General features: G+C 58.0%; 1 protein-coding gene across 2 annotated transcripts in view; it reads right to left on the bottom strand.

Moving 5' to 3' along the window:
- The window catches only part of ATCAY (ATCAY kinesin light chain interacting caytaxin), a 27,826-nt gene that overhangs the window by 10,256 nt on the left and 759 nt on the right, over positions 1-16,811 (bottom strand). For both annotated transcript variants that reach the window (XM_029918560.1, XM_029918559.1), the window contains 5 exons: positions 14,440-14,595; positions 4,361-4,419; positions 1,933-2,154; positions 390-575; positions 34-136 (listed from right to left, as the gene is read on the bottom strand). In XM_029918560.1, the coding sequence (XP_029774420.1) occupies positions 34-136; positions 390-575; positions 1,933-2,154; positions 4,361-4,419; positions 14,440-14,595 (726 nt within the window). Of the gene's footprint in view, positions 1-33; positions 137-389; positions 576-1,932; positions 2,155-4,360; positions 4,420-14,439; positions 14,596-16,811 lie in introns of those variants that run through there.

The following is a 16,811-nucleotide window of genomic DNA, read 5'->3' as shown; positions in this document are numbered from 1 at the left end:
CCCAGGCGCGGGTTCCGAGGGCCGGCCACTTACAGGAAGAGGTTCTCCATGACGTAGTGGTAGTCGGGGGAGCTGCTGTCCGGGAGGAAGCAGGCAGCAAACACGATGATGGCGTTGAGGCCCTCGCCATAGTACCCTGGGGAGAGGCGGCCAGTGAGCGCCCGTGCTCTGAGCGGCCCCAGGCCCCGCCCCGGCCGCCCACCTCCTCTCCAGCCAGCCCCCTCCCAGTGGGCACGGTTCTGAGTCTCGGGAGCCCTTGGGGACCCGGCACACCCCTGATCTGCCTTTGACAGGGACACCGGGCTTCCATCCCTGCGGCTCAGATGAAGAGACTGCGGTTCAGAGAGGGCCTCTGGGGACCTGAGTGGCCCGGCTGCAGCCAGGCTCACCTCCGTGGGTCACCACCCTCATGTACGGTCGGATCATGTGCAGGTCGATCCGGTGCTCTTGCTCTCCGATGATCACCGTCCGCCACAGCCGCCCGTTGGTGGCCCCGCCGTCCTCGGCCGCGCCGTCCCCAAACAGATCCGCGCTGTCTCCGGGCATGTTCTTGGCGGCGGCCACGGGCGTGTCGTCTGGGAGCCAGCAGAGGGAGGGTCGGGGGGCGGAAGGGACGTCTGAGCCCAGACCTTCTGTCCCAGCCTCCCACCCGGTCGACCTGTCCTTCCGCTGCCTGCGGACGCGTGACCCTTCCCCCCACCCCACCTTGCCCGAGTGCTTCTCCCGCCTGTCCCTGCCCCCTCCTGCTCTCCCTCCGCAGCCGGCCCAAATGCTGCCTTCTCCAGAAAGCCCCCCGGGGCACCCCCTTTGCTGGCCTACTCTGTCGGTTTGGGACTTGGAGCCTGTGAACGTGTCTGTCTGCTTCGTCAGACCGTGAGGGCACTCGAGGCCATGGGCACTCTCATTCTGTGCCCTCCTTGGAGCCTGGCACACGGAGAGCCGGAGGCGGCCTGGCACCGGCCCCTCCACGCCCGCCCAGCCCCGAGCACGGCTCGCAGCTCTGCACGGCCCGTGCTCCAACGCCTCCCGCATTCCATGCAGCCCTGCCTGCCCCCTACCTCGGCCACCACAGTCCCATCTCAAAGCCACATGGGCTCGTGCCCTGCCCCATCTAAAACCCCTCTGGGGCAACAGGAATGAAAACAATGAGGAGCGAATCACACAGGCCACCGCACACACGTCGGTGGCCTGGATGAAGCGGCAACATTCTAAGAAACACACAGACCGCCGGAATCGACTCGGGAAGAAACAGAAAAACCGGGCAGACCCGTAGCCGCAGGGAGATTGGATCAGCGCGGGAACTGCCTGGTGCCGAGGAGCCCAGGCCTGGCGGCCTTGTGGCTGAGTGCCAGCGAACATCTACAGAGGTGACACCGTCCTCCACCTGCTCGGCACTGCACACACTCAGGGGTCCCGGGTGGGCGTCCTGGCCACCCCACTCGATGCCAGGAGCACCTGCAGTGTGACGTCCTCAGACGTCCCCAGACACGGCCCTGTGACCCCGGGGCAGGACCACACCTCAGGTGACCCCCCTGCCCCGTCCCCACACCCCACCTTGTCTCCCTCCCAGCACCGAGGACCAGCTGTGCACGTTGGTTCTGGTACCTGGCGCCCGTGTTTCCGGTGACCGTGCTTGGGGACCGACTGTGCTTCCTGCCATGTCCCCGCACCCTGCCCGCCCCGCACTCAAGACCTGCTCTTGAGTGAACGCTCCCCAAACGCTGGTGCCGTGAGGTGGAGGCACTTTGTTTCGGACTCGGTCGGTCGCCATCGAGAATCATGTGAAGCCACGCCCCCTGGGAAAGCCCTCAAGTCCGCAAGGAAGCCGGGTGTGGGTGGCGTGTGGGTGGCCGCGAGGATGGACCCTCCCGAGGCAGCCCCGGCTTGGAGCCCCGCCCCGCTGAGCCCGAGGGGGCGGGGCCCCGGCCTCACCCTCCCACTCCAGCTCGTTGCCGTTCCCCAGGAACTCCAGCGAGTCGGTCTCGTCCGGGGTCTCGATGTCGTCCACGTTGATGTCCAGGTCGTCGGGCGTGTCCAGGAAGTCGTCGGAGAGCAGGGAGCCCTCGCTCTGATCCAGCGAAATGTTGATCTCGGGGGCGACCAGCGTCTTCCGCTTACGGTGAGCTCCGCCGAAGTTCAGGGTGTTGGGAGGGGCTGTTTTGGAAAACAGGGAAGCAAACCCCCGTGGCTTCTTCGTTCTTTCTCCCCCTCCCGGCTCCGGCCCCGGACCTGGCGAGAGGCCGCCCCGCCGTGGGGAGCGATGGCAAGTCAGAGGACATCCCGTCCGGGTGGGTTCGTGCGTGACCTTCGCGCCAGGACGAGAGGGCGGGCACTTGGACCCCGCTGCGCCCTGGCTCTGGACCCCGCAGGGCCACCTTACCTCCCTGAGCCTGACCTAGTCCTACCACCGGGACTCACAGGTCAGGTCAGGGCCACACGGATGACGGCCTGCGGACCAGACAGTGTGCTCTGGACCGGCCGGCGTCTGCAATGACTGTCACCTCTGGATGTGGCTGGCAGGGCACGCCCACGTCCTGCTCTCCACCCTTCACTGCTGCTCACCTCCTCCTCGCTGGTTAACTGAGCACATGCCCTTTGGAAGCGCCCCCCCAAGCGTCCTCCCGTTTTGACTTTGCAGTCTCCGTACCCGCCCAGTCATCAGTGGACAGTGAGGACAAATCTTACTTTTTTTCTCCAGCCCTAAGTCAGGGGTCAGAGGTGACTGCCTTGCCAGACGCTGGGATGTAAATGCGTGCTTTGGCAGAAAATGGTAAAAACAAGACAGTCATGGGGCGCCTGGGGGGCTCAGTCCGTTAGGCGTCTAACTCGTGGTTTCGGCTCAGGCCATGATCTCAGGGTTCGTGAGTTAGATCCCCGTGTCATGCTCTGGAGTGACAGTGTGGAGCGTGCTTGGAAGGCTCTCTCTCCCGCTCTCTCTGCCCCTCCCCTACTTGCACTCTATTTTTGTCTCTCAAAAATGCACTTAAAAAAAATCTAATAGATTTTGCACTAAAAAAAAATCTGACGGAATTTGTCCTGCCAAGCCAAATTCAGACTCGCTGGGACTGGTGATCCCTTTCTTCCCTCCCATTTATCTTTTTTGGAATGAGGAATCTACCCCATGCCTGTCCCACCATATTTTGGAAGCAGGCAACCTGCCGGGTTTTACGTGTTCACAGCTGAAGAGGATTTTGCCCTGAGTGTTTTTCCTCTCATCGCCCTCAACTGATTAGATGTGACCCACCCATATTAGAAAATGCAGTCTGCTTTACTCAGAGTCTACTCATTTAAATGTTAATCTCATCGACAGAGTGACTCTCAACAGAAACCTCTAGAAGAATGTGGCCCACATCTCTGGGCACTGTGGCCTGGACAAGTGGACACAGAAAATTAACCAGCAAGTCTCTCCATGTCCTTAACTAAATGTCATTTGCAAAGTCCCTTTTGTCATGTGAGGGGACATTTGCAGATTCCAGGATTAGGATCTGGATGTTTGGGGGCCACGCATAGGAAGTGGGGCGCCGTTATCACACACCTCTTGTGTTACACATGCAGGAAACACAGGTCCAGTAGAGTCAAGGAACTCACCCAGGGTCACCCTCTGGGGATGACAACAGGCAGGGCCTGTGCGCTCAGGTCAGAAACAGGCCTGGTACTCTAGCGGCCCAACCATCCCGAGTGGCCCCAGAAAGCTGGGACGAGCTGGCCCCCGTATCTGGTTCACGGGCAGACCTAGTTCTTACTGCTGTGTGACATCGGGACTTGGCTGTCCCTCTCTGGTCAGTCTTTCCTTGGAAAGGGTAGGCACTGTGATGAGCTGCATGGGGGAGATGCAGGCAGGGTAGGGGGCCCCTAGCAAGACCGTGTGATGCCATCGAGGAGAACACACGTTCAGGGCAGCTCTTCTGGCTGTCCTTCACCCCCTGTCCCCGAATTTTCGGGCTTTGGAACCTCAGAGCCGTGAGCCCTGCTGAGTGCTTGGGCCAGCAGAGCCCTCCCAAGGCTCACTTTGCGCCTGGCAAACCCTGGACACTTTACACGTGACCTCATTTAATCCTTGCACCCCCCCTTCTGCGGGAAGATCACTACCTGAATTTAATAGATAAGGACTTGGAGACACAGAGAGGCTGCGCAACCAGCTCAAGGACACACAGCAACACCACATGCTGACTTCATGACGGGCCTGCGTGCCTCTCACCCACCATGCTTGTTTTCCCTGCAGGCCTCAGAGCAGAAGGACCCCCTTCCTCCCTTCCTGACGAGCGGCCCAGGACGCGGGGCCTCTGACATTTCTAGTTACAGCCTCAGGCGGAGGGAGGCCTGGACACAGCGTGCCCGTTTCTACACGTGGGGAACTTACAGGATGTGTCTTCTGTGGGGCTGCCAAGCGGGTCCATCCCCGTCTCTTCCGGGAGTGGCCTGCGGACCCAGAAGAGAGCAGATGTCAGCCACTGGAGCGCAGAGAGCAAACAAACAACAGCCACAGCAGGACTCAGTGAGTTCGGGGGGGGGGGGCGGTCCCTGGGACAGGGGACACCTGTGCCTCAGCACAGAAAATTCTAAAACATTGGTGCTGGAGGGCTCCCTTCAGATCACATGGCTATTAAGCCTTTCTTTCCTTTTTTTTTTTTTTAACATTTATTTTGGAGACAGAGCACAAGCGGGGGAGGGGCAGAGAGAGAGGGAGACACAATCCCAAGCAGGTTCCAGGCTCTGAGCTGTCAGCACAGAGCCCGACGTGGGGCTTGAACCCATGAACCGAGAGACCGTGACCTGAGCCGAAGTTGGATGCTCAACTGACTAAGCCCCCAGGCAGCCCTAAGTTTTGTCTTTTAAAGTAATGCCACCAGTTATGCATTTGTGCCCCTTAATGCGTGGCCGAGCATGGGTTTGCTAAATAAGACTTTTTTTTTATTCTGGCTGGACCACTTTGGGGAGCTCAACGCTGCGCATGTGACCCAGGCGTTCGGGTTCCTGTGCTCCCGGGGAAACACTCCGGTTGGGGGGACAGACGGTCTGCAGGGAGCTCAGGGCTGCAGGGAGTGCTCACTCGGGAAGCCCTCATTCACCCCTGCACCTGGGCAGTGCAGGCCCAGAATGGGAGCGGGGTGTCCGGAAGGAGGAGGATGCAGTGCTTTTTCCTTTTCAGAGCCCTTCACGCCCTTGTCTCTGTTCCTCGCAGGGCACGAGCGCTCGGCCTTCTTCCTTTCCTGCCGGACATCCAATGTTCCTTGAGTGGCCACTGCCTCCACTGCCTCCAGGAGCGGCTGGAAGTCACCCTGCTGCCATGCAGGTCAAAGGTCAAAATGGAACCGACACAAAGGAAATGAAAACGTGTGTCCACGCAAGGCTCACACTCCGGGGGCGCCTGGGTGGTCCCGTCAGTTAAGCTTCGGACTCCTGACTTCCCCTCAGATCAGGACCTCACGGTTGGTAGGTTCGAGCCCCACGTTGGGCTCTGTGCTGATAGCGGCGCCTGCTTGGGATTCTCCTCTCTCTCTCTCTCTCTCTCTCTCTCTCTCTCATTGTCCCTCCCCCATTAAAAGAAATAAATAAACCTAAAAAAAAGTCCGTCAGTAGATGAACAGATAAAACACGGCCCACACGTGGACGTCCTTCAGGTGCGCCCACCGCGCACACGCACGTCCCTCAGGTGCGTCCACCGCGCACGCGCACGTCCCGCAGCTGCGAGCAGGACGGACCCCGAACGCACGACGCTCATGGAGGGAACCAGACACGAGAGGCCCCGCGGGGTGGGAGCCCACGTTCGTGAACCTTCCAGAACAGGCCCGTGCACGGACAGAGGGGGCTCGTGGGGGCCCGGGGAGGATGGGCGAGGTTGCGCTAATGGGGACAGGGTTTCCTTTGGGGGAGATGGAATGTTCCGGAGCTTGATAGAGGTGCCGGTGCACAGCCTTGTGAATGTACCAGACGCCACTGAACCGGGGACTTAAAACCACTGATTTTATGTTATGTGAATTTTCCCTCAAAAGAAAAACCCACACGCTTTGAAGAAGGGCAGACCGGGGGTCTGAAGCGGGAGCTCGCGCCTGCTCCCCCTCCCAGGGCGCCCCCTGAATGCGCCCGGGAAGTGCCCCCACCTGCCGGCCACCCCAGCCTGCAGCCTGGACCACCTCCGGCCTTGTCCCGTGCGCATCTTACATTTGCAGTCGAATCAGAGACGGGACACAAGTTTCGGATTTCCGTCTTCAGTTACGGACCTGCCCCCGGGGAGCCGACCGTGTGCCCCTCCTGCTCACCTGGGGACCGGCCTTTTGTTCTGGTCCCTTCTCCCGTGCGCACCTGCCCGCGCGGCGCCCATCGCTGTCTGAGGCCGCACACCCGGGTCTAGACCGAGTCCGAATCCTGACTGACCCCTGGGCAGGGCGCTCGCCGTGTGTCGGGTTGGGATGTTCGCGGCGTGGTCTTATTTGCTGCTCACGGCAATCCTCGGAGGCAGGGAGGAGCCCACTGCACAGAGCAGGAAACTGAGGCTGGCCCCACCGCCGCGCGGATCCCTGCCGTTGCCCTCGACTGCCCCCTGGCGTCTGGTCCGCGCATGTGCGCCGACTCCCGCAGGGACATCCGGGGAAAATTCCCTCTGCACCCCGTCACCGACTCCCCCTGCCAGAGGGAAGCTGTGCTGTTTTTGCAGCCCAGGCTGTCCGGTTCTCATCAGGATGGGATTCATCGCCTCCCTGGGAACCCGAGGACCCGCGGGAGGCAGAACAGGTGTCTGAGGGCCTGGAGGCACAGCCCCACCGCCCTGAGCCTGCTGCCCACATCTGTAAACCCGGGACAGAACTCGCACTGACCCGGTGGCTCGGTCAGCTAAGCGTCCGACTTCGGCTCCGAGTTTGAGCCCCGCACGGGGCTGGCTGCTGTCAGCGCAGAGGCCGCTTCAGATCCTCTGTGCCCCGCTCTCTGCCCCTCCCCCGCTCGTGCTCTGTCTCTCTCAAAAATAAATACAGCATTAAAAAATGGAGAGACTGCACTCGACAGTAGGGGTCTCGTGCAGCGGGAAGGCGTCAAGGTTTCCCAGAGGAAGAAACAACTCTGCCTTAGGACGGAAGCCCCAGTCACGCCTGCGTTTCCGGCCCGCCCTCTGCCTTCTCTTTTTCACGGTTTTGGTTAGTTTATCAAGAGAAACTCTTCTGTGACCCAGTATTCATGTCTTAGTTCAGGAGCGCAGGGCAGCGACACACATCCACGGAACCCAGCCCAAAGAAACGCCCTGCGGTGCAGAACCGCTGTGCTGTGCGCTCTGAGAGGTGCCCGCCTCCTTCGCCTCCTCCCAGTCGGTCAGGGAACCTTCATTTCCTAGGAATCTGCATCCGCCTTCTTCCCAGGTTGGGCCGCAGCCCCCAGGGCCACCGCGAGGCTGCAAACCGCAGGAGGCTTGTCCAAGTGTCAGGAGTCCTGGTGCTGTTCTCCGCACCAGCCTCAAGTCCCTCTCCTTCCTAACTGGCACAGAAACGCGTTTCATTGTTTTTTACAGATTTATTTTTTAAATGATCTCTGCACCCAGTGTGGGGCTTGAACTCACAGCCCGGAGACCAAGAGTCCTACACTCTACTGACTGAGCCAGCCAGGAGCCCCGACCCTCTGCATTTCAGACAGGACAGTCCCCGTAATGTGTGAACCTTGGAATAAGTCATGCGCATATAAAATACATATACCTACCGGGCGCCTGGGGGGCTCAGTCAGTTAAGCGTCTGACTCGATTTTGTCTCAGGTCATGACCTCACGGTTCATGAGATCAAGCCCTGCGTTGGGCTCTATGCTGACAGTGAGGAGCCTGCTTGGGATTCAATCTCTCTCTCTCTCTCTCTGTCCCTCACCTGCTCACACTCTCTCCCAAAATAAATAAATGAACTTAAAAACACATTTTATTTTATTATTTTTTTAAATATTTATTTTTGAGGGAGAGAGAGAGAGAGATCAAGTGGGGGAGAGGCAGAGAGAGAGGGAGGGAGATTCCAAATCCTGCTCTGCACTGATAGCACAGAGCCCGATTAGGGGCTCGAACTCCCAAACCCCGAGATAATGACCTGAGCCGGTGTCAGATGCTCAACCGACTGAGCGACCAGGGCCCCCCCCCAATTTTTAAAAAATAAACTACCTATGTACAAAATAATATAGGAAACATATAATATATGACATGTAAAAACACATAATTCTATATATGATTATATGTAATTGCACATAATTGTATATAGAACACAAAAACACAGTAGTATAACATATTAATAAAGAATATGTTAATAAACTCAGTAACACAAATATAAATAATTCATATATAATTATACAATTCTATACTATGACATGTTATAGACTTGTTATGACATATTATAGAATTGTTAGAACATGATTTTTAAACATATGATTAATAATTTGTATAGAATGGAAAACTATTGGCTCTGTGTCTCCGCAGATCCCTGACTGACACAGGAGGGGAGAGATAAACACAGCCCACAAACACTTGAAGGAAGCAGAAGGTGATACAACAAAGAATTTTAGAAAGAAGAAGAAGGAAGAGGTGCAGTACAGTTGTGGGCAGTCAGGGAAGGCCTCTTTAAGGAGGCGACTTTTATTTATTTATTTTTATGTTTTATTTATTTTTGAGACAGAGAGAGTCAGCGCATGAGTGGGGAGGAGCAGAGAGAGAGGGAGGCACAGAATCAGAAGCTCCAGGCTCTGAACTGTCAGCACAGAGCCTGACACGGGGCTCGAACCCACGGATGTGAGATCATGACCTGAGCCGAAGTCGGAGGCTTAACCTACTGAGCCACCCAGGTGCCCCGAGGAGGTGAGTTTTAAAAATTTTTTTTAAAATGTTAATTTTTGAGAGAGAGAGAGAGAGTGCGTGCATGAGTGGGGGAAGAGCAGAGAGAGAGGGGTTCAGAGGATCCAAAAAGGGCTCTGCACTGACAGCAGCGAGCCTGATGCGGGGCTCGAACTCACGAACTGTGAGATCATGCCCTGAGCCACACAGGTGCCCCCAGGAGGGAACTTTTGCGCAAAGAGAAGACTGGGGGAAGGGCCTTCCATTTGAGCAGAGGCTCTGAGGCCGGAAGGAACAGACCAGGAAGCAGAGAACGGCTCCTGACCCGGAGATGCTGACTCAGCAGGACTCCAGGCTCCTTGGAGGAGAAGCCGGCTGGAGCGGGCCAAGGCTGTCAAGGCGGGGCAGACCCTTGGTACTTCCCCACGTCCCAGGAAGGGCTCCTTCTGTGCAGCGCTGAGTCTCCCCGGAAATGCAAAGTAGACCTGGATGGCCCCCTGCACACTTGCTCACCCACGGTGGGCTTTCCTTGAATATGCAAGGCGCACAGTAGGGCTTGTCTTTCTCTGCTGGGTTGAATTCTGTTCCGTTCTCTCAAAAGATAATTCAAATCCTACCTGCCAGCACTTGGGACGTGACCTACTGGCAATAGGGCCATTGCAGATGTAATTAAGATGAGGTCAATTTAGGGGTGCCTGTAGGGCCAGTTGGTTAAGCCTCCGACTTCGGCTCAGGTCATGATCTCATGGTTCGAGAGTTCAAGCCCCGCATCGGGCTCTGTGCTGACCGCTTGGAGCCTGGAGCTGCTTCAGATTCTGTGTGTCCCCTCTCTCTCTGCCCCTCCCCACTCATGCTCTGTCTCTCTGTCTCAAAAATAAGTAAAACATTAAAAAATTTTTTTTAATAATTTTAAAAGGGGGGGTGTGCCTGGGGACTCAGTTGGTTAAGCCTCCAATTGGGCTCAGGTCATAATCTCACAGTTCGTGAGTTGGAGCCCTGAGTTGGGCTCTGTGCTGACAGCTCAGAGCCTGGAGCCTGCTTTGGATTCTGTGTCTCCTTCTCTCTCTGCCCCTCCCCAACTCACGCTCTCTCTCTTTCTCTTTGTCTCTCTCTCAAAACTAAGTAAACATTTAAAAAATGTTTTAATAGAAAGAGAAGAGGTCATACTGGATAAAGGGGTCCCTCAGCCCAGGGACTGTTGTGCTTATGGGAAAAGGGGACTTTGGACACAGACACAGGACATGTGATGATGTGGCAGAGACTGGAGAGAGGTGTCCACAAGCCAGGGATCACCCAGGACTCCTGGCCACACTGGAAGCAGGGAGAGGCGGGAAGGTGCTGACACCTTGGTTTTGGATTTCTGGCCCCAGAAGTGCACACATCTCTGTGTCCGAGGCTCCCCAGTGCGGCCACCCTAGGAAGCTCCTGTGTCCCCTGTGGTGTGAATTCCAGACCTCTCACCTGGACCCCTCACCAGGTGGTGGCGTCACTGAACCCTCCAGCCCCGTTCCCACGACCTAGCTGGGCTCTTTGGCTGCATTCCCTACCATGCCAGGGCCTTCCTTGCCCCAGGGCCTTTGCACATCTCACTCCTCTGTCTAGAGTAAATTTGCTTTGCCTTTAAGGCTGGGTCAGTGTCCTCCAGGAGGTTCTGACTGAGTCTGGCCTCTACCCCACCCTGCCCTCTGCCCCGGGACCCACCATTAGCACTGAGTCTGTGGTACTGTGTGCTAATTGCTTGCTTCCTGCGCAGACTGTGAGCCGTTGATGGGGACGAAGTCCCTCTTCCTGTCTTGCTTTGGTGAGTCACAGGCCAGCCCTCAAAGAAGTGGCTCGTGGAAGGACAGACTGAATGAAGGCACATCGCATGAGTCGGGGAGGCACAGCCCAGAAGGCCTGTCAGCCTGACACAGCTCTGTGGCTTTAATTCTACGCCAGATTCCAGCCTCGGGGTCAAGGTTTCTCATGGTGTGAGGCAAGGGAATTAGGAATAAACTTTGACCAAGCCTCTTGCCACTCCCCTCCCCCACACCTGTGCTCCAAGGGCATCAAGCTTGGGCACTGCTGCCTCGGTCTCCCCTCAGGGGCTGCCCAGCCTCGGTTTCTGCTTGGCCAAGGCCACTCTGGTGCGTGGCGACCACATAGGCTTTTTCTGGGTAGAGGCGTGCTTCTCCGAGTCTCAGGCTGGGCCAGCAACCCTGGGGCTTAGCAATGTGACACAACAGAGCTCAGGCAAAGGAGCCCGAGGGGCTACTTCTGCGGGGCCCAAAAAATTATTTCTTGGCAACTTTGGTGGTTTTTAGATGCCCAGACAAATACATGTACACTTTTTCCTTCTCTGCAATTTCCAACACCTCTGTCCCTTGCTGTCACTCTTGTCTCCCCCAGCACCATTGTCTCCGGGAGGGTCACAAGGCCTGGGGTAGTAAGCAGAACCATGGACAGCGGCACCACGGGCGGGGGGGGGGGGGGCCGCCCTCCCCGAGCAGCCCTGACTCCACCTCACTAACCCCGACTCCACCCCCAGCAACACTGACTCCACCCCTGGCAGTACTGACTCCACCCCCAGGAGCCCCCACTCCACCCAGTAACCCCGACTCCACTCCCCCTCAGCAACCCTAACTCCACCCCCCAGCAGTCCTGACTCCACCCCAGCAGGTCTGACTCCATCCCCAGCAGCCCTGACACCACCTCTAGCAGGCCCGACTCTGCCCCCAGCAGCCCCGACTCCACCCCCAGCAGTCAGCTCTTATTTTTGCAGATGTTAGAAACTGAATTGTGTGTCCCCTCCCTCAGCCCTGCCAATTCAAATATCAACAACGGTCAATATGACCCTATTTGGAGAGGGCGCGTTTAAGAAGCAATGAAGGTGAACTGAGGTCATTAGGGGCCTTGATCCCACGGGGCTCTGGCTATCTAAGAACAGGGTGGCGGGGTTGGTGGGGGGGACAGGAGCCACCTCTCCGCACGCAGGCGCAGAGGAAAGGATACAGGAGGACACAAGAAGGCAGCTGTCTACAAGGCAGGGGCGAGCCCTCACTGAACCCACGGGTCTGACTTCCAGCCTCCAGGACGGAGAGAAGCGGCTGTGGGATTCCGTCTGGCAGCCCAAGCGGCTGAGACAGAGGAGGGGACCAGAAGGGATGAGCCCTGCGTGGAGAGGGGCGGAGCTGAGGAGGCCAGAAATTCTTGCCCTGATCCCACGGCTGCTGCACATCTTTTGGGGCCTGCTGAGGTGTGTGCAACACAAAATCAGCTCTGTGTGTGTGCAGGGCTGGGTGAGAGAGGCAGAGAGCGGCAGAGGAGGAAGGGAGAGACAGAGAGAGAGAGACACACAGGAGGGAAGGAGGGAGGGGGGAGGGAATGATAAAGCAAAAGGAGCGAAATGTTAATTGGTAAATCTGGGGACAGGTTTACAGATATGATTCTTGTCATTTTTTCCCCCAAAGTTTGGGACTATATCAGAATAAAAAGGCACAAAGCAACAGAACCCACAGCCACTTGCTGGTGGAGGGAAAGGCGGGCTGGGATGCCAGTCAGACCCCTTATCCCTGCCCCGGCCTCTTCTGACCTGTGACACACTCTTCTGCACCTGAACCTGCTTCCACTGGCCTCAGGGCCTTTGCACATACTGCTCTCTGCGCTTGGAATGCTCAGCACCTACCCATAGTCTCCTTGCCCTATTTGTCCCTCTTAGTCCTTCCCAGCTCAGGGCCAACACCCTCTCCAGCCTCTCCAATCTCTCCAGCCCGGTCAGACCCACCCAGGTGCTCTCCAAGTACCACGAACCCAGCTGCAGTGTTACGTTCGGTTGTGAACTTTCTAAGGGGATGGCCTGTCCCTGCCCCGGAGCGACAGCCCATGAGGGCACCTGTCTCGTTCACCACGTGTCCCGAGCGTCTGGCCCTGGGCCTGGCGTACAGCTGCTGTGCGTCATCACAGAGGAGGGGGGCGTAAGGCAGAGAAGCCGCATCAGCTCGGGGCTGCCCTGGGGATCCATAAGAACTTGTAGAAAGGCAGGAGATGACGGAAGATGCTGCAAGGTCATGGGCACAGGAGGGGCCGCGGGCACAGGGCAGGCCCTCTGGCACCCCGGGGAAGCCGCCGGGAAGGGAATCGCTGAGCTGGAAGGAACAGAGATGTGGGCTGTTGCACCAGACAGAGGTGCTTATGTGAGGATGCAGCTGGGCGCTGTGTGAAGGCCCTGCGCGCGCTTCTTCCAGGGCCAGGAAGGCAGAAGCCCTGGCAAAGGGCTGGCTCACGCCCCGGGGCCGCACAGCAGGGCCACTGTGCCGCGACACTGGGACAGCCAGCCTCTGCAGCCGGGAGAAACTCACTTCGGAATCCTGCTCGCAGCCGGAGGGGGGCTTGGGAGAGGGGATATCTTTTAAAAGATTGGGGGGGCGCACGAGTGAACAAGATACAGCTAAGAGGAGCAATGGCAGGGGGGGGGGCAGGCAATGGACTTGGGCAGCCTTCGGCATTTAGAGCCCAGCCCAGCCGCCTGGCCCTGAGCGCCTTAGGGAATTCTTCCTGCAGCTCAGTGAGGGCTGTCCCGATTCACAGACAGGAAAACTGAGGCACAAGGAAGCGACCGGGCTCCGCTTCTCCAGGGTGAGCACCCTCACTCTTTCGTCTGCTCATTTCCAGACAGTTACGTAATGCGCCCTTGGCCATCATCCCCGGGGGTAAACCCCTTGCACTGAAGGAGGGTGGAGATGGGCCGTGTGTCCAGCTGTCGATTAGGGAGCCTGTGCCGACCCGTGTTTCCTCTTACCCGACAGCACCCAGCAGAGCAGGGAGAGGGACAGGCTGGAGGCGCACGCACGCTGGCCTCGGACGCCCCTGGCTCCCTTCCTACACAGTGACCATCCCCCGCTCACCCCGGATCTACGGTGCACCCTGTTCTCGCGGGGCTTCACTCGGTGGAGGAGACAGACTACACACGAGAGAAACCTAAAATATTTAGGGTATTAGGGTCACAGCGGCAACTCCGGGGGCTGCCGTGACACATCGCCACACACTCAGCGGCTTAAAACAACAGACTGATTCTCTTCTGATTCGAGAGGCCGGAGGTGAGTCTGAACTCGGTTTCACTGGGCTGCAGGCAAGGCGTGGGCAGGGCCCGTGTCTTCTAGAAGCTCTCAGGAGACTCTGTCTTTGTCGCCTTTCCAGCTTCGGAAGGTGGCCCTCCCCCTGGGCTCGTGGCCCCTCCCTCCGTGACACCAATCTGTCACTTCCCTCCCCGCTGCCCCTACTCCTGAGTCAAGCCTCCAGCCTCCTCTCAGAAGGGCCTCCCTGGAAAACTCAGACTAAATGAACACACTTGCAAAGGGCCTCTGCCACGTAGGGGACATTCTCAGCGTCCAGGGATTTGAAGCAGAGGGGGGACCTGGCTGCCGCAGGTAAAAATTCACCATCGCCTGGATTTGTGGGAACACCCGAAGGAATATTGGTAATTCATGAGGTGGTTGCAGAATGTTCAGGAATCCCAAAATAGCAGGGGAATGGGAGCTTTGGGGCGCTCTGGCAGGGCGGGGTGGGAAGAATGCCTTAAATAATTCAGCAAATACTCATGATGTGCCCGGCACGGCCCCGCCCCCAGCAAGGGCCGACACAGAGATGGGACGCCACACGGAGATGGGGACGCGTACCTGGGAAGACCTTCGTCCTGCCATTCCTCCTTCACGTCCACGTTCTCCATCCGGAGTGTGGCTTCAGTGGTCCCCATGGGAACGGAGGAGAGGTGCCGGCTTGCAGCAGGGCTGAGTCCTGATGGAGAGCCACACGGAGGTTTCACGGGACAGTCACTGTAACAACACCCCCCCCACCCACGTGAGGCGCCTCAGATCAGTAAGCAGAGTGTTGGATCCATTATTATATCGAATCGCTGCCCAGCCTCATGAGGTTTCCCCACGACGCAGGTGAGAAAACAGGTGTAGAGAGCTGAGGTCTGGGGGTGGGTCTGGAAATGAAACACAGGTGACGAGCTGAGCCCCCAGATATAAGCCCCCTTTTCTTTGAGGCTCTGAAGTCCATGCTCCTTAGGACTCATCATCCCCCCCTTACCTCGGACTTAAACCAGGAAGCAATAAATCCAATTAAAATCATTTATACTAAAATGTTAGTGACTGATATACTTCAGTTTCATTGCTGGGACTGACACTTTCAAACTCCACCTGTCTTTTCCAGCCTACCTGCCCTGCCTCTCTGGCCCCTAATAAAGAAGCAAATCCTGACAACCTGCCGACCCTAGGGCCAACGAAGGCAGTGTGGAAAGAGAGTTGAGCTGGAAGTCAGGATCATAATCCTTACCAATCACAAATCTCAAGTTTTGTTTTTATTGTTTGGAGGAGCTGGGGCGGCATGGCGGACAGCACGCTAGATGCTGGCTTAAGAGCTGGGCTGGCTGGGAGCGGTCAGAGCTGCAGAATAGGCAGAATCTGGGTTTCTCCCTAGGCATGGACGACTCCGCCACTCCCCCCGCCCAGCTAGTTTTCCCATCTGCAAAGCAAAGAGTTGGACTAGAAATCATCTTTATGATACCGTTTGGGCCTAACATTCCAGGATCTTCTAGTTCAGTCAACACCATGGCTTCCGTGCTTTTAAACCAGAGGCTTTCAACTGGGGATAATCTTGCCCTCCCCCTCCCCACCAGGGGACGCTTGGCAATGTTTGGAGGCATTTTTGGTTGTCACAACTTGGGGAGGGGCTCCTGGCACCAAGGGGGTGGAGGCCAGGGGTCCTGCTGAACACCGTTAGGTGCGCAAGGTGGGCCCCAGGACCGAGAATGATCCCACCCCAACGTCCATGGATCTGCGGTTGAGTAACCCTGCTTAACTGCATGCTTGCAGCAGGGAGTGACGGTCCTTACAGAGGGCCCGCGGTGTCTGTGCACCCATCCTCCAAGCAGCTCCTGGTGGTTATTCCTGCACAGCACTGCCTCCAGCCCCTCACCCTCCCGGACCCCGCGCTGCCCCCTCGGCAGAGCTGGTGGCTGGCTAACGGTTTGGGTGTGTCGGCTGAAGCCCTCAGCTGGAGAGCAGCCCCTGCAGGTGGGGTCTGCGTTTGGGATTGTGGGAAGGAGAGGGAGGACCCAGAGGAAGCCTGGGCCAGGAGAAGGCCAGGCAGGGGGGAGGGGTGGCTGGCTAAAATTAGACCCCCTCCTTCATTCCCCCCCAACACACACTTGGGTAAGAGTGTCCCACCGGATTCTCGCCACTGTTCTGAATGTCGTCATTCATTCATGGAGGAGGGACAGCAAGACGCAGTACGCCAAAAGAAAAAAAAAAACAAAAAACCTCCTCCTGATGCCTTCGGCTAAAACCACCGCCCAGCCCCTCACTGCAAGGGAAAGGTCCGGTCAGTGGACGTATCCTTTCCGCAGACAGTGGTCTCTGCCCGTTTTCCTTATCCCAAGTGGGGTGTGACCTCAGCCCACAGGAAGGACGCCCCCCAATGCCACCCCCAGCGGGGGCTCCGGGGCCCGCAGGCCGGCTGCACAATCCTGGAAGCGCGGGGTGTGGGTGGATCCCCCGTGGGCCCGGCACGCTCCTGCTCTAAGATCCCGACTTCACGCCCGAGGACGGAAAACGAGGCACAGTGGGGGGCCGCTGAGAGGGGTGCCCGGCGCCGGGGGCTCAATTATCCGCGTCCCGCGTCCAGACGCAGACGCAGGAGGAGGAAGCCGCTTCCCCCGTCCCTGCGTCCCCGCCCCACCGGCAAGCCTTCCGTGGACACACGGATCAAGCCTCTCTCTCTCTCTTTCCAAATGCGCTCACGGTGTTATAAATAGACAATGCACAGCGGAGGGGCGTGTGCGTCTCGGTCTCTCAGGAAGCGTCCCAGAGAGAGGCTGAGGGTTTCACCCGCCTCGTCTCCGAGCCCGTCCCGAAAATGGTGCACGCCTCCGCCTTCCCGGTGGGCGGGGGGCGCGGAGGGCGGGCCGCGGGTGTGGGCGCCGGCCGACGGCCTCCCCGGCTCCGGGACACCGGGCTGCGTTCCCGGCCAGCGTCACGAGACCGTG

Source organism: Suricata suricatta, chromosome 12, assembly GCF_006229205.1.
Source record: "Suricata suricatta isolate VVHF042 chromosome 12, meerkat_22Aug2017_6uvM2_HiC, whole genome shotgun sequence".
NCBI classification, from domain to species: Eukaryota; Metazoa; Chordata; class Mammalia; order Carnivora; family Herpestidae; genus Suricata; species Suricata suricatta.
Note: the sequence above shows the minus strand (reverse complement) of the source record. Positions and strands in the feature narration are given on the sequence as shown.